Source organism: Daucus carota, chromosome 3 (genome assembly GCF_001625215.2).
Source record: "Daucus carota subsp. sativus chromosome 3, DH1 v3.0, whole genome shotgun sequence".
NCBI lineage: Eukaryota > Viridiplantae > Streptophyta > Magnoliopsida > Apiales > Apiaceae > Daucus > Daucus carota.
Window position 1 is genome coordinate 57,788,067 of NC_030383.2, and position 23,667 is coordinate 57,811,733.

At 34.9% G+C, this 23,667-nt stretch overlaps 2 protein-coding genes and 2 non-coding genes across 4 annotated transcripts; 3 read left to right on the plus strand and 1 right to left on the minus strand.

Moving 5' to 3' along the window:
* Positions 1–888: 888 nt before the first annotated feature.
* LOC108213037 (protein phosphatase 1 regulatory inhibitor subunit PPP1R7 homolog) lies at positions 889–6,074 on the plus strand. The gene is made up of 6 exons (XM_017384769.2): positions 889–1,227; positions 4,218–4,448; positions 4,689–4,835; positions 4,939–5,081; positions 5,179–5,293; positions 5,764–6,074. The coding sequence occupies exons 1-6, from the start codon at positions 979–981 to the stop codon at positions 5,842–5,844; spliced, it is 966 nt and encodes a 321-aa protein (XP_017240258.1). The 5' UTR covers positions 889–978; the 3' UTR covers positions 5,845–6,074.
* Positions 6,075–7,058: 984 nt separating this feature from the next.
* Positions 7,059–7,136, plus strand: LOC135151821 (small nucleolar RNA SNORD36). Its single transcript, XR_010290733.1, has one exon. It is a non-coding gene; the product is annotated as a small nucleolar RNA SNORD36 (small nucleolar RNA).
* Positions 7,137–7,218: 82 nt separating this feature from the next.
* Positions 7,219–7,298, plus strand: LOC135151832 (small nucleolar RNA SNORD36). Its single transcript, XR_010290743.1, has one exon. It is a non-coding gene; the product is annotated as a small nucleolar RNA SNORD36 (small nucleolar RNA).
* Positions 7,299–10,020: 2,722 nt separating this feature from the next.
* Positions 10,021–22,226, minus strand: LOC108212760 (protein unc-13 homolog). The gene is made up of 7 exons (XM_064089654.1): positions 21,759–22,226; positions 20,292–21,146; positions 19,354–19,809; positions 17,717–17,906; positions 16,843–17,617; positions 11,960–11,988; positions 10,021–10,340 (listed from the first exon to the last, which is right to left on the minus strand). The coding sequence occupies exons 1-7, from the start codon at positions 22,122–22,124 to the stop codon at positions 10,240–10,242; spliced, it is 2,772 nt and encodes a 923-aa protein (XP_063945724.1). The 5' UTR covers positions 22,125–22,226; the 3' UTR covers positions 10,021–10,239.
* Positions 22,227–23,667: the final 1,441 nt, after the last annotated feature.

The following is a 23,667-nucleotide window of genomic DNA, read 5'->3' on the forward strand; positions in this document are numbered from 1 at the left end:
ATTGTTACCTTAATTTTTCTTACTGCCAGGTCTTTTTTTCTTACTGAGTAATGAATCTGGTATCATGAGGGAGAGCCTAATTAAGTTTTTAATTAAAGCTTCCAGGTTTTGCAAGGGTTGTTATCTTAATTTATCTCACTGAAATAATGAATCTGGCATCACGAGGGAGAACCTAATTAGTTTTTAACTAATCTTTATATTCTCATCAAATTCATACTCTAACCATTTTTAAAATTTTAAATTTTGTTTGAAAGAATTTGGACAAATAATAAGTGACAGAAATACCTACTTAACAAAATATGAAGTCATAATATAACAAGATAAATAATATCGTTTTCTTCAAATGGAGAAATTAAAAATATAAAAGGACTTCAAATTAATTAGAAGGAGCAAAAAAATCATCATTGACAAGTATTTATATTAAGAAATGATTTACAAACAGAATATAAAAAAATTATAAATTTACATATATTTTATATTTGTATTGAGAAATAATTTACAAATAGAATATTAAAAAATATAAATTGTTTCTACTATTCACATGAAATAAAAAATAAATTATAAAATTTAAATTATAGAAAATAGTATAATCATTTGGTGAACAAACAATTTAAATGAATTTCAATACTTGATCATAAATTTCTCAAGTAAGAATAATGTACATCCAACAATACTAAAATATTCATAAAATAATATAAATTTCAAATTTAAAAATAATATATTATAACACACTAAAATAATAACGTTACAAATGAAAAATCAGATTTTCACATAATTCAGGTATATATTTATTTTTTTTTTTGCCAGAGGTATATATTTATTTTAAATATAAACAAACCAATTTTATTTTATACTATAAAAATAATAAACTAAATTATATGTTAATCAAAGCGTACACACCTTTTTGTAAGCAAGCATAACCATCCCCATCTTCCTCGCCTAGGGTTTACGCACCTGTAAATTCACCATCACACAATAATGGCGGATGATGATGACGAATCATCGGCGACGATTCTGGACCTAACGAGCTGTCAACTCCGTGATTTGAGCTCAATTGAGCTTCCAATTACTCTGACGGAGCTTGATTTGACGTGTAATCGTCTCAAAACATTGGATCCTCGAATCGGCGATCTCGAGAATCTCAAGAAGCTATCTTTCCGACAGAACCTTCTGGATGATTCTGGAATCGAACCTATTTCTCATTGGAATCACATTTCAGGGCTCCAAGTATTCATCTTTGCCCTAAATTTGTGTTTTTTGATTATCTCTTATTTTCATTTATCGTTAACTGAATAACATTGTCAAATTGATAAATTTAGACTTGATAAATGATTAGTATCGATAAATGAATATATTAATAGAACTAAAAATTTGTTGAGAATTAGCTGTACATACTATCTGTATAATCTTGTAGAACTCTGCGTCCAAGTTTAATTACAACTTCTCATGTCTGTGTAATAGCCAAGTTATATATTCTTTTGTTCGGGGATGCCTTTGGTTTTTTTCAGTTATGATTTGTAATATTATTTGACAATATCTTTTTCTTAAAAATAGTTTAATATCCTATATTAATAGATGCAATTTTCACTAGGAATTTGTATTTGAATTTCAAGAATTATTATTAGTATAAAAGGTATGTGAATGTGTCTTGTGTTTATGTAAGATGTTGTATGCAATTAGGAGCATTTTATGTGTTAGGAGATATATGTTGGGTTTTTTATACGCAGAGTACTTAAACATGTTTCAGCCAAATTTTACGTAATACTCGTATGAAATATAAAATGATTTTGGTATTGAAGGTAGTGGATGACTTCCCTGTTTGTTCAATTTATTGAAGAATGCTTTTGTCTGAATTATTTGCATTTCATTTCTTTTCTAGTTTTCTTCAACCTCTTTGTGCTTGTGAACTTGTTTGTCATATACTATTCATAAGGTTGCGTAGTAGTTTAATTTGATCTTACTAAATGCTATGTCATTCTGCTAAAGAAGCTGCTGAGAGACATTAAGAAAATGAGAACCACTAATTACAAACCAGCTAGGGTGTTGCTTTATGCTGTTTAGAGTTTATGAGTTAAAGGTTAATGGCATATGACCCGACTTTTAATAGGTTTCATAGTCGAACTGGTCCCAGGACTCCTGAAATTGACCTGGACGAGATGCATTCTATGTTCTCGAATCCCAACTATGTATATCATCTAAGTACTCCTGTCAGACAACCGACATATCTTTTAAGCTAATAACATGCAATAATATATAAATATTGCCGAGTCCGACACTTGGACACATATTTTATACTGTCGGGTTGATATAAAAATAGTGTAGTTATGCAACACATATGCAACTATAATTTTACATCTCGGTCAAATGCTCTTCTTTTGACATTATAATGGTCAATAACTCAATCTTAATGGAATTGTTAAAACTAATAGGCTACGCTTTAATTTACTTTGATTATTGTAATGAGAAATGGAGAGGTCATTATTTCATATTAGTTTAGAAAGAGTATATTCAATATTATTGTATTAGCCTTTGTGGCTTGCCAAGTAATGAGGTTGATGAGTAAAGTCAGTTGTGTTCATTAAGCCGGTATGATCAATGTGATTGAATTGGCATTTGGTTGTCACTCGTCCAAGGTTGTGGGCTTGTGGATGATGGAAGACCTTTCTAAACGAATAAAAGTTGACATCTTAGAGAACGCTATCCAAATAACTACCATCTACTTAAGCACCAACTAATGAATGACTATGTATCATATCTTTAAGTTCTAGAAAATACTAGTAAGTACATAGATATTAACTACTGCAGAGATTGAAGCCAAAAATTTAGAGAGATGAATATGATAGAAAATGAATTATTCTGTGCTTAAGAAGAGGATAGTTATGTAGATGGTTTGTCGTTAAAGGAGTTGAATTTCAGTCTCTCGGAGCGGCCATTCACAAACCCTCGATGTTTGGACTGGTGATCAACTACATGCCCATCCAATCAACTTGATGGTCTGATGAACAGAGCTCACTTCGCTCATCACTTTCACCCTTGAATTAGTACTCATCCATCTTGATCGTCATCATCAGAACATGTAGACTGATCACAACTATAACATTAGGTTCAAAATCATTATCACAATGATGTGCAATCTTACAGTTCAATAATCAACTGTCTTAGACTCTTATTGATATTATATTTCCCTTTGCCAAAACTTATATGATTTGCTTATTTGTTGGAATTTCTATCAATGAACTTGAATATGTAGCTGATCATTTTACTCGAAGCACAGAAAGAAGAAAAGAGGCGGGGATGGGAGATTTTATTGTATATGCTGAAGTTGCCAGGCTATTATATAAATATTCGAAAGTTAACTTAAATATCATAGTCAATGACTAATGTTCCTGATAGCCATACGAGGTACTATGTGAAAATTCGGCCTAAAAAGACTGGTGTATTGTGTTTCGCATTATCTAGATTCTAGAATGATAGATATATGTTAAAACTTGTACCCAAAGACCAACGAAAAGGAATGAATATATGTCATGTTATAGCCTATATTTTACATTTCAATTTCCATTTCTTCCCAATTTAAAGCTGTTGGGTTCAGTGGTGTACTGTATATTGGATTACAGATTCCCTACCCACTCAGGGTTATTTGGGTTTTTTTTCGTGTTGTACTTTTCATATGTGAAGAATGAAGAGTAAATGTTTCTTGATTTTTTTGTATATGAGTGTGATTGAAGACCATCTCTGGGGTTTATCTCTTGGATACAAATTGGAACTGTCAGTATTTCAATATATGTGAATTCTAGGGTTTAGCCATTTAAAAATTGGCAAACTGTTTAAAGTGTCTTTTTTATTTTCTTTTATCCAGAGAGCGCAAAGTATTACATCCGAATAATCTCCTGCAAAGAAAAGTAAAGGATCATGATTTTATTGTTGAACTGTGAACATGTCTTGTATATGTTCCTGTTGCTTATACTGTATAATCATTAATGAGTCCTAAAAACATTATGCTGCTTCCTTGTCTGGTCATGCTTGTGTTTTGACATTTTTAGGTCAATTTTTTTCGAGAAGGGTATATAATATATCTTCTATGCCTTCGTGAATAATGTAATGAACAGGGGAGGAGGATATCATTGTTGTTTAAATAAGGATAATAGATATTCTCACTTCTGATGTTTTGGTATCAGTTTGTGCCTAGCAATAAAACATGGTTCATGTTTCTGCAGGAACTGGTGCTCAGGGATAATCAGCTAAAGAAACTCCCTGATGTTAGCATATTTAAAAGTCTTTTGGTTTTCGATGTTTCTTTCAATGAGATTACTTCGCTAAATGGACTGTCAAAATTTGCTAGTACCCTTAAGGAACTTTATGTGTCAAAGAACGAAGTTCCTAAAATTGAGGAGATTGAACATTTCCATGACTTGCAACTTCTTGAACTTGGATCCAACAGATTACGGGTAAGTTCTTGGTCCTTTGATGTATACTGATATACAATAGTAATTCTTTCTTCAAGAACCTAGTGTCTGATTACATTGGTGCATGATTCTCATCTCAGTGAATTAAAATTCAAATACTTGCTATGTTCTGAACGTATTCAAAATTGATGAGATGGAACAAGTTGTAAATGAGGATTTTGCACTGTATAATGTGCTTGACTATCAGCTTAGAGCCTTAGACCTTTTACTTCTCTGTTTCAGGTTATGGAGAATTTGCAAAATCTAACACAATTGCGGGAGTTGTGGCTGGGTAGGAACCGTATTAAAACCATCAACTTATGTGGGCTGAAATGCATCAAAAAGCTTAGCCTGCAGAGCAATAGATTAACTTCTATGACAGGATTGGAGGTATTTCGTTGATCATTGTGGATTTGTGGTACCTTGGGTTATATTTAAGTGACTCTCGTCACCTGGATTCTGATATTTGGCGGTTTATTTTCATTACTTTCAGGGATGTGTTGCTTTAGAAGAATTGTATCTGAGCCACAATGGTATTTCACAAATGGAAGGGCTTTCAACCTTGCTAAACCTACGGGTCTTGGATGTTTCTTCTAATAAACTTGCCACAATCAACGATATTGAGAACTTAAGCCTGTACATATACCTTTTCTACGCAGATATATAATAATCAATCGTCTCTTGTTTTTTTTTTTGTAGCATTATTAAGCTGACCGCTTGATTTTTTTTTCAGTTTAGAAGACTTGTGGCTTAATGACAACCAGATATCATCTTTAGAAGGTATTGAAGGTGCAGTTGCTGGTTCTAGAGAGAAGCTAACAACCATCTACCTTGAGCATAATCCATGTGTAAGCTTATCTTCTACTGAATGACTTAACTTTAAACTATAGTCTTTGTTTTCCTAAAAAGTCTTCCTGTACATATTATCTTTCATGTACTTTATACTTCTTTTCTTCTAATAATATATAGTCTATAATTTCTCAATTATCTTAGCATCGTAGGTTATATATATTACAATACAGAGAGGCTAACTGAAATGATCTGTAGATATTAGACTAGAACACATTGTTTTCAAAAGAAACTCTATCCATCAGATCTATCAGATGCACTAGTTGAGGATTTGACTATTGGACTGACTTTAGTGTTCTAATCCGCTATTCATTCAATGCCTAGCATGCTTTATCTCAAATATGTGTGGGGATGTTCATTCTGTATTAGTTGACCAGCCTCTTTTCAGTTGATTACATTTCCTTTTTGCATCTATATACATATTATTCAACATAAACTATGATTTGATATCTGCTTTTTCTGCATATAGGCAAACTCCCAAGAGTATATCAACACGGTGAGAAAGATGTTCCCAAACATTCAGCAGATTGATTCATCAATGTTTGCCTAGAAAGTTGATCGCTTATGGTTAGCAAAAGCAAAAGAAACACGATCGCATGTCCTCTTTCTTGCCCACAATCAACAATCAATTCATAATCTCTCTTTTGTATGACAAATTGAGATCAATATTGTAATATGGAATCAATGTAGTGCTAAGTTGAGAATATTCTTTTTTGTTGTTTTAACACAGGATTCCATTGTAAACTTTAAAATAAGAATAGAGCTGGTTATACTGTGGTACATTGTTAAAAACACAATATACAATATAAGTAGTGGCAATAGCATATTCACGTAAATAGCAGTATTAGAGGATTTGCAAAACCATGAATATATAGAACCCGCAGCCATCATAAATTAACAATTATCCAACATAAACTTGTTAGAACTAATTTCATCTTTACATTTATGAATCGTGACATCTACTTAATTTTTGAAGCCAAAGGAAATATAGCCTCGGCAAAAAATAGAGATAGTCCCTGGAAGTGGTCTTTTTTCTGGTGTCATAAAAATCCCTAAATATCAACACGCAGCCATAAGGACTCCCTTTGTCTCTTAAATATCAACATCTAAAGCTTCTTGTTATTTTTCTGCTGCGGGTATAGCTTTTTGTTAATGCTTGTCTTCCCATGTCCTTATGAGTTAAGTACATACAGCCGGTGACGGAGCTAGGAAGAATTTTAAGAGGGGCCGGAATGTAAAAGTTATTTAAATTCAAAAATATTATATATCAGATTTTATAATAGCATTAGTGATAAAATTCCATTTATTTTAAATTTCTATGAAAAAGCTTAATCATTTCATTAAGAAAATTTAATTATTTAACTACCAAGCGGTCAAGGACGGAGATTTGAAAAAACAAATTGCAAATAGAAAGACTCATAAACAGTTTTAAATGTTATTTTATGTAACATTTCACTATAAAATAAATAATTATAGTTTTCTTGTGACAACCAAAGGTCCAAAACTGCAGATATTATCTTTATTACTTCCCATTTTTCACAAATCTGAATTGTGATATACTGGGCCGTACTTGAGTTGGGTCCAACAAAACTGGCCTTTGGGTTCGTCAAAGAAAAGTAGGGTTCTCGTTCTGCTTACTTACTCCGCCTATAAATGCATCAAAGCCGCCGACGGCACAGCCAATTTTATGTAGCTCTCGTATTACAAAATCAAATTTGTACTTTACAATTTTATTTGTGGTAATTGATTTACGTGGAGTCATATAAGCAGATGATGAAAGATTTTGTATTTGGGCTGATTAACCGTGAAGCTCCAAATCGAGCTTTTTAAAACTGATGCTTATCTCTCTCTTCAATCCAAATTTACATTATTATTGTTATTATTAATTATGTAATTGAGTGATTTAGAATAATTGCTGGGGAAGCTGCAGATGATGATATATTATGTATTTTGGGCTGATTAACCATGAAGCTCCAAAATCGAGCTTTTTAAAACTGATGCTTTTCTTCCCTGTGCAAAATCGAGCTTGTAAATTTTTATTATTGGTAATCTGTGTGCAAATTGTGACAGATGCTATCTCTGTAATCTAGAACATATACTCGTTCCGTCTCGGTGAGTTATATACATTTTGTACGGAGAGTTCGACATGTCTAGAAATAAGTGGGACGGAAGGAGTTTTAATTTAAGTTTTTTGTTAAATCTACGTTGAAGTTGTGAATAGACTTTGTTGAATGTATATATCTGAAGAATAAGGATTTGATGAGGCACTGACATTGTTTCGCGAGATGCTTGAACAAGATTATAGTTGACAGACTTCAGTTGCTTTGTATTAATAAGAGCTCTGCAATTAAGTAAATTTGGAAGTACTGAATGGTTAGATACTTAGATTAGTATATGTGATCAGGTCTGATCTTGAGTAGCTTGTGACCTTGTGTTGAGTTGTGTTTGTACACGTAACAGGAAATTTTAGTGCAATTTGTTCAAGTTGGAAGAACTAATGAAATTGCTTAAGCTAATACGAGAATGGTTGTTATTCCTGGTGTTGAGGTTCTAGTAATCAAGGATATAATCATCTTGAATTTCAAGGATATAATCATGCGAATTCCTATAATAATTTGTCTGGCAGCACAAATTACAGAAGATATGTCTTGATGATATATACGTTACAGAAGATATGTCTTGATGATATATAAGAATGGTTAGAAGAATTTAGCATGTTTATTACACAAGGAGGATAAGTCTGAAAGAAAGGTAGATATTGGGAAATTATTTTGTTGGGACTATTACTCAAAGCTTACAGTATGAATGAGAATGTTGTTATTTGGGATGAACATGTTTCACAAGGTGTTATTGACTGTAATTTACTGGTTAATGAAGCTGGAAATAATGATATACTATTTCTATTTTGAAATATAGGTCATTTAATTTTTTGGCATATATTTTTAAGTTCTTTGATTGTATAGTTAAAATTATTATTTTTTCTAGATAAAAATATATAATCAATATTATAATTCAAAATTTTTTTAAAAAAATACTAATTTTAACTAAGCGATCAATTGATTTAGAAGTGTGCTATATTTTAAAATCGAGGGAGAAGGAAGTATAGCAGATTAGAATAAGATTTCATATTTGAATAAAGGGTTAATGCTCTGTTTGGTCAGTCCCTATACTGGATCAAAACTTTCAGTTAGTCTACCGAATCAAAAAAATTTTCATTTAAATAATAAAGTATCCAAAACCTTACAATCACGTAATTAAGCTTAAAAAACATTTCAGCGCCGTTAACCATGTAGTTGAATTTAACGGAAAACATTAATTTTAACGGAATTACATATATTTTTCAGATTTGCATGTGTAAATTAGGGTTCTTAACATTAATTTGGGGCTACAGTGTCCCAGCGGCAAAGATTCTACTACAGCAACCATGTAAGACTCTGTTCCACCTATTTGCAACTTCTGGAGAACATTGTAATGACCCAGGACAATCTCTAAAGTAGTTCATCAGTTGTTGGCAAAACTCCAAGACACACTACACCAAAACTCCAAGACGAGAAGATATGGAAAAATTCATTCAGATGATTAAAGCCGATCCTATAATATACATCAGTAATGCAAGTAGTTGGTGCTCCAGTGCTCCTCTATGTGATTCTGGACTTCTTGTGCTTAATGGGAAAATTCATGACCTCGAAGTGAGATATACTTCTTTACCCATATAGCAATATCCTCGGCACATGCCTGGGCTTGAGGTGTCTTAAGGAGCATGTCAAGGGAAGCAAACTCATGAACTGCATCAACTGGTGCATCAACGTTCACCTTACGAAGTTCCTCTCAAGACTTTGAATTCCCATTTCATGTCAAATAAGTCTCCAGACGACAAGTGCATCATGTCTAATGTATTGACACCATAGTAAAGGGGGAGAAAAAATCAGAAGATAAGGAAGTGGAGGGGGGAGGTTGCTTGTAAAGTTGTCCTTTATTCAATAGGGCAATTAATAATTTTGATTGAAAACGATGATGAAACAGAGCATTAACACGTTAAGTTTTTAACGGAGACTAACGGAATGACCTTTCTGAAAGTTTTAAATGATACAATTAGTTCGAAAAGCTTTTTTTACTCGGTAGGTCAACTGAAATTTTTAATCGAGTATAGTGATGAAACAGAGCATTAACCCTTTGAATAAATGATGCCCCTTTTGTATTTTTGTGGAGCATTGCAATCATAGATCAAAACAAGAGGAACTATCCAAGGTTCTGGTAAGACTTAAGAGGTCCAATCTTATTAATATTGATGGTGCTCCTGGATGTACAAAAAGTACTTATAATAATTATTTAGAATTAGAACTCCAAATATGTTTGCAGCTTATTCCATCAAAGTCTAGCAATAAGGCCAGTCTAAAACACCTATGGCTTATAAATTCGGGGTACTTAAATTGAAGGCCTTCGAATGGATATCTTTAAACGCCATGGAAGAGAAATAATATCATTTGCATGCTAAATAGGCACAGTTTTTGCACCTGCTAACTTCTTTTATGTAGATTTAGAACCATGTGACATCTCTGGTTTCTTTGAATTTATTACTGGCTTCTTGTTTCTGTTATTATCATGCATATACATATTGTGGTATCTAGACATTTAAATTTATAGGTCCAAATTTCAGGAAGATCCACTTCAATTTTATAATGACAAACGCCAAACTATACATGTATACTATAATCTGTAAACTGTAATGCAACCAAGCCTTTATCTGAACGTCATATACACAAAATGCCACAACTTTATGATAAAGCAACAATTGAAGTAACAACTTGGCACTCACCAAATTAACATCACGTTACGACAGCCAACATCATGCACACTGGTCATTTGTTTTCCGAAGCCTTTCTTACACAATGGAGCTTCAGAAACTATCAGCAGCATGTTGGTTATGCAACTGTCTTCTAGTTGATCATAGTTTCTTCGGGAAGTTGTAGGTCTTTTTGAGAAAGTTGGTTGCCTGTTTATCATTCCGATAACATAAAACACGTAAATTTGTATTGGCTTCTGTAGGTTGATAGGTCCATTATTTTGCACATTTTAACTACCTATTTATTGCTTGTTTTCGTATTTTTATTAGTTAATTGTTTTGTTTTCAGGAAATTTTAGAGAAATCAAGAATTCAAGAGAAAAAGGAACAAAAAGGTGCAAGAAGGGAAAAAGAGGAAGAAAAAGAAAAGAAGAGGAAGAAAAAGAAAAGAAGAAAAAGAAAAAGAAAAATGGAAAAGAAAATCAAGACACAAAGACCCTTCTACCCCTAAAACCCTAATCTTGGCCTATATAAACATCATTTTCTCTCATTAGCCACCATCTTAGTCTTTACCCTAGTTTTACCTAGTTGTTAGTAGCCTCCTTCATCACTTTCTAGCTTTCTTTTTCAAATTGTAATCTCTCAAATATTGTAAACACTTTCTTGTTTAATATAATTTCAAGTTTAGTTTCTTCATCTCCTACATCTTTACCTTGTTGAAATTTATGGCTATGATCTATTTTCTTTCCAACAAGTGGATAAAGTGGCATGTATGCCAACCACTTGTGGGTTGAAAGAGCCTTTATTTTATGTTTTAGTTTACATTTTGATATTTAGATTAAGCCCCTTTTAAATCTCAATTTTATTAGTGGGTTTAATGATTTAGTATTTTTGTTTTTGATTTTGGTTTGTAGTTTGATGGGGTTTTGTTAGAAACATGGTAGATAAGCTAGTTTTGAAGTTTTGTTGGATTTAGAGTTAGTTTGATATGATTTGGTAGTGTTCTTGTTCTTGGTTTTGGTATTTTTGAGGGCTTTTTGGTGTAAATTTTAGTTTATGATTTTGACTTGAGGTTAGTGGGTTTGTGTTTGAAATATTATGTTTAGGTTAGATTTAAAGTTTGGTGTATTTTGGAGTTGTTTTGGCTTGATTTTGGTCTTGTTTTGGTGAGAAATGGGTAGTTTAGGAGCTATTTAGTGTAGAATTTATTGTTGAATTTGATTTAGAGGTTAGTGGGGTTTGATTTGTTATATTTGGAATGGCTAGATTTTCCGGTTAAATTGATTTTCCGGTAAGATTTAGACTATTCCGGGGACCTCCATGTATTCCGGCGATGGTTCGTTAGACTGATATGTTTCTGCGATTGTTTAGTATATACGTTGATCTTCATGTTTTGGTTCAGTGGATTACGTGTTTAATTTGTGTCAATTTTTCTTTTCTTTTATTTTTATTTTTTATTTTTCCGTTTCTTTTATATTAAGTTTGTTTTACATGGCCAGTGTATCTGCTTGTTCTGTTCACAAATCACACACTCCTCTCCCTTTTATTTGACACGCTCAGACCACGGACCAGTTCTCTGTCTTATGTTTTAAATTAATTCTGTTCGTTTGTTATTCTTTATATTTTCTTTTTAAATTTTCTTTTGCATTTCTATATTGATTTTGATAAGTGATTAATTTGTTTACTTTTTTTTATTTGAGAAATGTTTAATATTAATTAGTAAAATCAATATTCTCCTCAAAATTAATTTGGTCTAATTTGATTAAGTTAAAAATTAAGTTTTCGCGAAAATAACTTTAGTCCTTGGAACGAATCTTATATTACTAAAACGGGATCGTGCACTTGCGATTAATTTTAAAATCATATTTTGAGCACATCATAGGTTTCCACTGACCAGATGTTGGAGGCAAGGTGTTGAGACACCTACATAAGCGGGAAACATGCATAGTAGTTATCGGCAGTATTTAGTAGTTAATAGTTATCTTATCTTAACATGTTCTGGTCTTATTAGTGGGATTACTTGTGTTAGTGGTAGCTATAGTTTAGGTGTCACGATGTATCCTCTATTCTCTATCCTGTATATAAATTTGCAGAACTAATATAATCTGTGTGAAGTGTTTTATCTCTTCAAGCACACCTCTCTTGTCACTGTTGATAAATTCTAACTTGGTATCAGAGCCTTATGGCCAACGCTAATATTCAAACAAATCAGCCCTTATATTCTCTCGGTGGAATGCTTTCTCAACCACCATCAGTAAAGTTAGATAATGACAATTTCTTGCTTTGGCAAAATATGGTATTGCCACTTCTGAGAGGTCATAAGCTTGAAGGTTTTCTAACTGGTGAAATACCATGTCCAAACGAATTTATTGTTTCCACCACAACAACTTCTGCTTCAATTGTATCTGGAACACCATCACCACCAAAAAAAGATCCAAATCCTGATTATGATGTTTGGATCTCAAAAGACCAACTTCTGTTAGGTTGGTTATATAATTCTATTCAGCCACACGTTGCGGCTAGATTGATGGGTTTTACAACTTCGAAGGATCTGTGGGAAGGCATAAAACAATATTTTGGCATGCAAAACAAATCTCGTATCATTTTCCTGACAGGAGAGTTGCAACAAGCCAGGAAAGGCACAATGAAGATCGCTGAATATTTGAACTCAGTGAAGTCTATTGCTGACAATTTGGCTTTGGCAGGAAAGCCAATTGATAGTTCTGATCTTGTAACTCAGGTTCTTGCAGGACTCGATGAAGAATATACACCAATTGTTGTGCAAATCAGCGGAAGAGAATCAATCTCTTGGGTCGAGCTACAATCTACTTTGATGACTTATGAAAGTCGCCTAGAGCAATTAAATGCAACACGTTTAAGCTTGGCTGGAATGGAAGTATCACGACCAACTGCAGCATTTGCAAATAAGGTCAATCCAAATGCTCGCAATAGTAATTCGACTGGCTTGAATTACAAGAGTCATAGAGGCGGAGCACAAGGAAGAGGAAATTTCAGGAATGGTAATACCAGAGGGAGAAACCGTGGAGGAAGAAGTTCAAACTCCAAATTAATGTGTCAAATTTGTGGAAAACCTGGACATACAGCTCCCTACTGTTGGAATAGATATGATGAGGATTTCATGGGCACCTCCCCAGACACAAGTAAAGGAAAGCAAGAAAGCTCATCGATTGCATTTACAGCTGCTATAGGGTCAGAAGTTGATCAAAGCTGGTTTATGGATAGTGGGGCAAGCAATCATGTTACAAACGATGAAACTCAGTTATCGAATGCAGGTAAATATTTCGGTAGAAAACTCTGATGGTTGGAAATGGATCAAAACTTTGTATTGCACATACCGGAAAAATACTTGTTCCATCCTTGGATCACAAGGTGTTGCAATTAAAAAATGTTCTTCATGTGCCTTGCATTAAGAAAAATTTGCTCAGTGTCTCTCAATTAGCTTTTGATAACAATGTCTTTACTGAGTTTCACTCTAATTGTTGCTTTGTTAAGGACAAGGAAACGGGACAGGTTCTTCTTCAAGGGACGCTTAAAGATGGTCTGTATCAGTTAAAGCTTGCAGATAGATTTAGAAGCTCAAAGTCAATGTTTAGTCATTCTAATGTTCCAATTGCTCGAGAAAATAATTCTTCTCATGTCGCACTTGAGTCTAGTGTCGTTGATTCTCGAAAAGAGTTGTTTCATAGAAGATTTGGTCACCCATCAAATAGAATTTTATCAACAATTCTAAAGTCTTGTAATCAGTCCATGTTCTTCAATGAAAATCAATTTTTTTGTGAAGCTTGTCAGTATGGAAAATCTCATTCTTTACCGTTTCCCACATCTGAATATCATGCACAAGAACCACTTCACTTGATCCATACAGACTTATGGGGTCCGGCACCTGTCCAATCTTGTGATGGATACAAATATTATATCCATTTTTTAGATGATTATAGCAGGCATATTTATCCTTTAAAAACCAAAGGTGATGCACTTGATGTGTTTATCAAATTCAAAAGGCTGGTTGAGAACAGGTTCAACAAAAGGATAAAAATTGTTCAATCTGATTGGGGAGGAGAATATAGAAGCTTCAGTAAAGTGTTGGAAAAGTGTGGCATTGAATTTCGACACTCTTGTCCACATACTTCTTCGCAAAATGGACGAGCCGAAAGAAAACATCGACATATTGTCGAAACTGGCCTCACTCTTCTAGCTCAAGCAAAAATGCCTCTGAAATATTGGTGGTATGCTTTTCAAACTTCTGTGTACCTAATAAACTGTATGCCTACTCCTGTTCTTAATCTAAAATCCCCCATTCAGACTCTTTACAACCAGAAGCCAAATTATCAATTACTCAAAGTCTTTGGTTGTGCATGTTTTCCTTGTCTCAGACCATATCACAAAACTAAATTTCAGTTTCATACGATAAAATGTGTGTTTCTCGGATACAGTCCAGGTCACAAGGGATATCTTTGTTTGAGTCCTACGGGTAGAGTTTATGTGTCCAGGAGCGTTATTTTTAATGAGAATAATTTTCCTTTTGCACATACAAAATTTCTCACCAATAATTGGCATCAATCTGAACACTCTGTTGTCAACTCGTGTTCATCATATTCTATACTACCTTTATCTCCCTTAAATTCCACAGATGCGATAACTGATACAAGACCTCAACAAGCATTTTTTGAAGGCGGGTCGGTACCTTCTGAGTCTGAAAACTTGCAACAACCAAGTGATGAATCTTTGGCTCAACATGATCACAACACTCCATCAGCGGCAAATTCATCTGCTCAAGAATTCTCTCCAATAGATTTGGAAGAACACATAGAGTCTTCTCATTCAGTTGATGTGTCTGCAAGTTCAAGAACAGGCAAAGCTCATGCAGAAAGTCATAGCATGGTTACACGAGGTAAAGCTGGGATTTTTAAACCGAAAGCTTATATTACCAATGTTTGTCATGAACCTGCTACAGTACAGGAGGCTCTTGCAAATGAACACTGGCACAAAGCAATGCATGAAGAGATGGCAGCCCTCACCAAAAACCATACATGGCAACTTGTTCCATGGCGACCAGATATGAATGTGGTGGAAAATAAATGGGTGTTCCGTATTAAAAGAAAAGCTGATGGATCTATCGATAGATTTAAAGCACGTCTCGTGGCGAAGGGATATTTACAAACTCCAGGAGTGGATTTCACTGAAACCTACAGTCCAGTTATTAAAGCCTCTACAGTTCGTATCATCCTTACCATAGCCATTTCAAAGAATTGGAAAATCAGGCAACTTGATGTTAACAATGCATTTTTGAATGGGAAGCTTCATGAAACAGTGTATATGGCTCAACCGGAAGGATTTGTTGATGCAAACAAGCCTGGATATGTTTGTAAACTTGAGAAAGCAATTTATGGATTAAGACAAGCACCTCGTACCTGGAGTGATGAATTAAGAGAGACGTTACAACGCTGGAATTTTATTCAGTCTCAGTGTGATTCATCTTTGTTCTTTTTGCAGGCCAGGAACAAAATAATATTTGTTCTTATCTACGTGGACGACATCATTGTTACAGGGAATGATGATTCTTTGTTACAAAAATTTATTCAGCAATTAAATCGCATGTTCTCCCTGAAAGATCTTGGTGATCTTCATCACTTTCTTGGTATTGAGGTCCATCGAGATCATACCGGTCTGTTTCTTAGTCAAACCCAGTACATACGTGATATTCTTTTCAAGTTTGGTATGTCACAGTGTAAGCCATGTCCTACACCCATGAGTACTGGTAGAAGTATCAGTCTTTCTAATGGTACACCAATGCATGATCCTACTGTGTATCGAAGTGCTGTTGGAGCTCTCCAATATTTACTTCATACAAGACCTGATATTGCTTTTGTAGTGAACAAACTCAGTCAATTCTCACACACACCAACTGATGTGCATTGGCAACTCCTCAAGCGTGTATTCCGATATTTGCAAGGTACATCTCAGTTTGGTTTATACATTCAGGGCAATGAAAGGCTTAATGTTACCGGTTTCTCTGATGCTGATTGGGCTTCATGCCCTGATGATCGTCGATCAGTAGGTTCTTATTGTGTATATTTAGGTGACACTTTAGTCTCCTGGTCATCCAAGAAACAAGGTGTTGTTGCTCGCTCCAGCACGGAGGCTGAATATCGCGCTCTTGCTAATGTTGCGGCAGAGATTACTTGGATTCAGTCATTGTTCAAAGAAATCGGAGTTCCCTGTAGTAGTACACCCATTACTTGGTGCGATAACATGAGTGCTAATGCTCTTGCTTCTAATCCAGTATATCATGCACGGACAAAACACATAGAGATTGATGTTCATTTTATTCGCAGTAAGGTGCTTAACAAACAACTTGAAGTTCGGTACATTCCTTCTTATGATCAGGTTGCTGACATGCTCACTAAGCCTCTTACACATTCTCGATTTCTTTTCTTGCGTGACAAACTCAATGTCAGTCAGGTTCCCTTGAGTTTGAGGGGGGATGTTGAGACACCTACATAAGCGGGAAACATGCATAGTAGTTATCGGCAGTATTTAGTAGTTAATAGTTATCTTATCTTAACATGTTCTGGTCTTATTAGTGGGATTACTTGTGTTAGTGGTAGCTATAGTTTAGGTGTCACGATGTATCCTCTATTCTCTATCCTGTATATAAACTTGCAGAACTAATATAATCTGTGTGAAGTGTTTTATCTCTTCAAGCACACCTCTCTTGTCACTGTTGATAAATTCTAACTCAAGGGAAGGCTAGAACTAGCAGACGGGCCATACTCGTTTGATATTGAAGCTCTGAACTGCTCGATGAGGCTCTGAGTGTCCATATGGAACAGGGGAAGTATACGTTTCACAATGAGTGCAAATCTGTTTATTAATTCAGGTGGTAATTCATATCCACTGGAACAGAAGAAATTTTGAAGAAAATCAAAGTCTTCCTCTATCATTATATAGTCTTCCACCGAATAGGCACGAGAAGGGCCTCCTGCAAGCAGAATCAACAAGAAACCATCAAAAGAAGCTTTCATCACATCGGCAATCAGACGTGCCCGGACTCTGTCATGAACGGTGGATGATATGATCTCCAAGTATTGTTTGAGATCTTGAAGAAAAGGTTCTATCCTAGAAGAAGAGACTTCCCCAAGATATAGACCATCCCAGAACACGGGACTTAAATCACGAAAAATGAGCTTGTATGCAGTTGCCACGCATAACTGCTGCACCCCTTCTGAACAAGCAGTTTGTGAAAGCTCAAACACTTTCCCCTTATCATCCAGATGAGTATATTCAGCATTTCTTAAGTGAGCGGTCATCCTATTCTGTAGAACTTCCAATTTTTTCCGTATGAGGTGCAAGGTATTTATGCGAACACACAGTTGCAGAATTCCTGAGTTGTCCTCATTTAAAACAGGTTTCCTCCTCGGAATCAACTTATCTTTCTTCCTGAAGACACCTTGGAGTTTTGATCCCGCTGTACATCTGGTCAAATCAGGAATAACGGGAAGAAATTCACCTCGAGATCCTGAAGACCACAACAGAACACAACACAATGAGTTATTTTGAATAGAAATTTTTCCTTTAAATATGAACTTTGTACTAATAGTTAACATGTAATGCTCACCACAGTGAGATTTTGTAGTTATTATGTAACTCTGAACGCATTTATCAAGACTCCTCATCAAGTCAGGTAGTAATATAGGATGCCTCGGTATTGGCAGCAAAAAGAATGCTTCCAGAGTTTCATCTGCCATCCGAAGAACCTCCACTGCCGATGGAGCAGATCGCTCTTTGTTTGCTTGTGGATTCCACACCTGTAACAAAAATTTATATCAATCTAGCAGTTTCAAAATGTATGTGGTCAAGTTTTATACCTGTAATGTCAGTTAAAAATATGACAGATAACGAGGAATTTTAATCACATATCTGGTCAGCATCATACAAAGCCCCTAAGAAAAGATGGATCTGCATGAACTTCTTGAAGAGTAACAAATCAAGATTCAATGCATAATGTTATTTGATCTGTAAATCCTGTCAATTTAATTTATCATTCAGCTGGTTAAATCAAATTTATTAATTAAATTAGCTTGTGAAGTGAGATTATTATTGACATTGTGGGTGATCTTTAGTTTTGAATTTAAAAAATGCCAAGATAAGTATTGTAAGCTCAATCAAGGATAGTTTGTGTGCCAGTAATATGGAAGACTGGTGGAGTTAAAAAATTACAAATCAGGGCACCAATATAGGTTAACCAGAGAGGGGAAGTAAATACTACAGCAAAAGGAAAAAAAGTCATACCAGAAAACAAAGGATAAACTATTATACTCTGGAAGAGAGAATGTCAGTTGAAATCCGGCATTTAAAATTAGGCATTAGACATTGGGTCTCATTAGACATTACCTACCAGAATCGGTAGGAAATCTGGCTTGCAAAACCGACCAGAAGTGATTGGTAGGAAAAGGGTAGTTGACCACATAATTGGTAGGAAATGCCCGTTTTGCTTGTAGTGTCCTTATGTGAATTTTAAATTTTTTACTTGACAACTTGTATTAAATTTGTGGAGAGTCTAACTCTATACAAGGCATAGGTAAGGCCATGGTATTAGATTAAGGACTTGGTCACCAAATTTTCACAGTAAGAAAAGACGAGTAATATCTAATCATTCATGTCATGTTGTCACCTTCTTTCTGAATGTAAGATCATTCTCCTGCCAATCCAATTACAAAGCTAGATCACTATCTTGTAGGAACCACATATGCAATCCATATGCTTGATAGAATTAATAAATTTTTCCTGGCGTTTTTTTTTTCCTTGAAGTATAAATTATCCCTGAAGGAGGAAATTAATAGCCTAGTTGCAGGGCTCCTTCCGCTATCCCTATTGGTTGTCTATTGTTGAATCATTTCCACGACTTGACAGATAATTCAATAATATTATAGTATGTACCTTAAGTAAGGCCATACGTTCCTTCAAGATAAGTATTTTGCTATTATCACATACTTAAACTACAATGTGGTATTGGTGCAGTTCTCACTGAAATTGACTTTTGACAGACTTTACCTCTACCCCTAGGAGTAGAGAGGGTGCTTCGGCATAGGCCTTCGGCTTTGGCATTGCAGTAAGTGTAACAATAATACAAACACAGCAAACAACATTTTACTAGATTAGCTAATCTAATATGGCATGTTCACGAATACCTAGCATTAACCAGATAGAAACCAAGAGCGAGTTTTAAGAATCAAGTTTGGATTTGAATAATACCTCTTGTTGCAGATTTCTAACAATCCATTCCTTAAGCCTGTCTATTCTTGTGTTTATCCAAGATTTTACTAGATTTGCAATCACACCTTCAGTCTCATAAGGAGGCATCTCCTGAATTATTGATATTCCACCATCCTCACTGTCAACTGAATCTTCCACTGCCATCTGCACTAGATCTTTTTCCAGCTTGTCGGCAGATATCAACACTTGAATACCATCAGGAGTCAGTTCGCTGATGCCCGAAACAAATTGTTTCAATTCATTTGCATAGCAAGCATGTAGAGTTGCTACGGCTACACCTGTTGCAAGAGGGTGCCATCTCTTCAAAATAGGACTATATATTTCCTTCTCATTATAAGCAAGATCGCTAATGTCTTGAGCAAGGATGGAAAGGACAGGAAGAGGACTTTGCTGATGTCTTGCTGACCGTCTGCTTAGATAGATTTTCTCCTTTTTCTGTCTTAAGGTAAGTATAAAAGTCATACTCGTGACAGAATATATGAATTTTCAAATTCTAAGTGAAGAAAAACAGCAATGTGGATATAGATTTTTGAATTTAAATAAAACGGAGAAATGCTATAATAGCATGTGGTGATAACAGAATATAAACATTAGAAGATGACACAGAAAGATTAGACTATTAAGGAGAAGAGACAAGGAAAACTTTGACTCTGGAGGTTTTATCTTGAAGATATAATGTTAATGATAAACACAAAGTATCTACGGAAACTAACAGAGCCTCATATGCTGAATATTTGAAAATAATCTAATCAATAATAAGAGAGAATTTTGCATTTGGTTTGAGCTTTGTTCATTAAGAGTTTACCATCCCCTGTATTACATTATTCAAATCACTAATAGCAATTAGACTGACAGCACCACAGGGAAATTCGAAAGAATAACATAAAAGAAAGATTAACTAGTTAATGAAAACTTGCCTGATGGAATGCACTGGCAACTGATGACCTAATGTAAGTGTTAAGTTGGCGACATGAGATGCCAACATCTGTGTTCTTTTCGTGTGAAATGTCTTCCCCCAATATATTATTCGTTAAGACATTGAGTGATAGAACAATTTGCATTAAATCAGTGTTACCCCTGTAGAAAGTGTCATGGTAAGCAAAGAGTTTTTTTCCACCCCAACTCAGAATTGAGCTCAAAGCTGAATTTAAAATCTTGGAGTAAGAAGGATCCTTTGTTGCCTTTGCGTCCTTTTCAACTTCCAAAAATATTTTTTCAGCAGCGAGGAGCAGGTCTTTTTCAACTTCGCCTGTAGCAACATAACGGTCAAATAATACCCATAAAAGACAGAGATTATGGTATGCTTGGTTTAGTCCAAGGATCCCCCATGTTTTCTTTATGAGCTCTAACAATTCATCAACTTCCTCTATCACAACTGTTGCGTTATTAATATCAAAGCAAGATTCTAAAAGCGTCTGATACACTCGGAGATTAAAAGGTACCCCATCTGCCCAATGGCATATATCAGAGACAGAACCATCAAACGATCTACAGGCAAGAGACATAACATTGTTCCATAATGCTTGCATTGTTTCACTTCTACCAGTCTCGATGGGCCTCTCTAAACCCCCATCTATAATCTCGCGAAGTTTTTGAGCAGAAGCATTGGTCTTGTCAAGAGGCACATGAGAATGCTGGAGAATACCAGCTTCAAGGACCTTCAATATCCTCTTTTGCCATGCTTCATATTCTCTTGCAGAGGAAAAATCTGAAGCTTTTAGTTGTTGTAATAGCTCTAGAGGTAAAACAAGAGACTCCATCCGCTTCCCTAGCTAAAACAAGATCAAGACAATAATTGATATCCAATCATTCAATATAGTCACATTCTAAAATCCTCCTTCAACAATGTGATCCATCCATGGGTGGCAATGTGTAATAAGACCAAATATCTTACTTCATTATTAACACAATAGAAAGATCGGAAAATAAAATACACGTCTCAGTTAACCCAAATGTCACATTCTCACTCATATTAACTCCACGTTACATGATTGAAGGATCTAATTATGTGCATTTTACAAAAAATTTAAATATACAATTTTTCACACTCCAAAATCAATTCGGGAAGGTTACTATAGACGAGAAATTAAATGTACATGATCACCGCATATAGAATTATCCTTAATTCTTATTGAGTTATGCAGTTATGCTAAAGGTACAAAATTGTGTATCAAAATTTATCCACAGATGACGATGTATCGATGACATCAAAAAACTTAATCGGTGATATTGACGTGAATGCGGAGATGTATCGTAATTATTGAGTCATAACCAATACAAACATTTCCTATCGAAAATCTGAGGTTCTAAACAACAGAAACTAAAAAATTAAACTACAATATCACATACATACACACATATATTTTAAGAAAATAAATATGTACCTGACCAGCCGTAATTCTAAGCAAGGCACGTCTAACCCTAGAATCGACTTGCTCAGAAACCTTCATCTGAACCCTCATCAACTCTCCTACAGCCCCAACTCGCTTGCCTGAACCCAGTGAGTTCTGTTGAGTGAGCACCGAGTTCTTCAAGCCCCACTCTTTTTTCTCCTTTGTTGACGAAGCAGATACAAAAGTCAACGGTCTGGAACCTCTGGAGCTCCGAGAAGCCGCGATGAAGATCTCGTACGCGGTTTCTCGGAGCTCCGAGTCCGAGAAGTGGAGGCCCAGCTGAGGAAACGGGCTGGCCAGGCCGGAGGTGGTGGTGAAATGAGTGTCACTGTCAGTCACCATGGTGGTGCTGGACATGCAATTGTAAATGTTCGTATGTGAAATAGTGTGTTTATTGAATTTGATTCTAATTTATATACAGCTACATGATGATCGATAAAAAATTAAATTTGTCTAGCTGTGAATGATATTTAATACAGTTACAAATCATAGTTTGTGTTAACTTTAGTTTAATCCAGAGCTGACTCGATCAATATTTGATGATAATTTGATGAATCTCCGGTTGACACGTATCACTTGTGTAAGTTGACATGCATGTTGTATTATGGATCTGGGTTTCGCAGGAAAAATATTTAATAGTTTTATTCTAAATTTTAATATATTTATAAGAGGTATTATATTATAATTTAGCCGAAAAAGTATACTTTGTTTAAAATTTTCAGATTCTAACCGTTTTTTCTTATGAATAGATATTACTATAATTCTGGACCATTGTATTATTAAGCTAAATTAGCATTAGGTAGTTACAACTAATGTGGGTCTGGACAAAGCCAAATGATTAGAGACAGGCTGCAAAGGGGAATCATTGAATCAACTATATTATTTACTCCGTTTATCAATAATGTAAACAATTATTCTGCCTTTTCGAGCCTCCGGCCAATTCCTCATCAGTAGCACGCCAAATATCGATCTTGTAAGAGCATCTCCAACCATCGAAAACCCTTGGCTAAAAGGTGAGATGACATACTTAAAATAAAAAAATTTAGTCAATAGCTTGAAAAACTCAACCCCAACCATGTTCAGCTGTTGTCAATAAATTTAGCCAACCTCCTATGGATGGTTAAATTTGTCGAACCTCTACAGGTCTGTAAGAAATCTGTAGAATAATTGTACATCATTTATTACCATATTGAACTGATATATTCTATTTTATCAATTTAAAATATTAAAAACATACTGTTTTTAAATTATAGCCAACCAATATAGCCAATACTATTGAAGCAAAATGTCTTACAGGTTCAGCAAATTTTACATGATATCTTACAGGTCCAATTTAGCCAACGATTATAGCCAACGCCATTGGAGATGTTCTAACATCGAAAAATGTAGTTGTATCCATAATAGTTCAATGAAATTGGTGTCAAATAAGGTCTTTGATGCAGGCAAGTGAAAATTAGAATAACTTTTTTTTTATAGCAAAAGATGTTCTTCATTAATTCATCAAACAATCCGACATAATCGTCTCCAACAAAAATGGAGGAGACATAAAATCCAAGAAGCAGTTTAGCTCACAAGGGATTTTGGCAATATTATGTGCCACCCTGTTAGCTTACTTTCTAACAAAATCTACCAACACCCCACCCCTACTACGAATCATGAGTTTAAATTGATGCACCTGATTACCAAACTCGAGCAGATTTGTGTTGTTCCCTTTCATAGCGTTGACACAAAGTTCGGAATCACTCTCAATGGTCACTGCTGTCACTGGAAGTTGGTTTATCCATGAGAGAGCCTCTAGGATCCCTACCATTTCTGCCTCCACTACATGCGTGCTGCCTGCAAATCTCATTACTCTTCCTGTTAAGAACTGTCCATGACTATTCCTGAGAGCCATACCAAC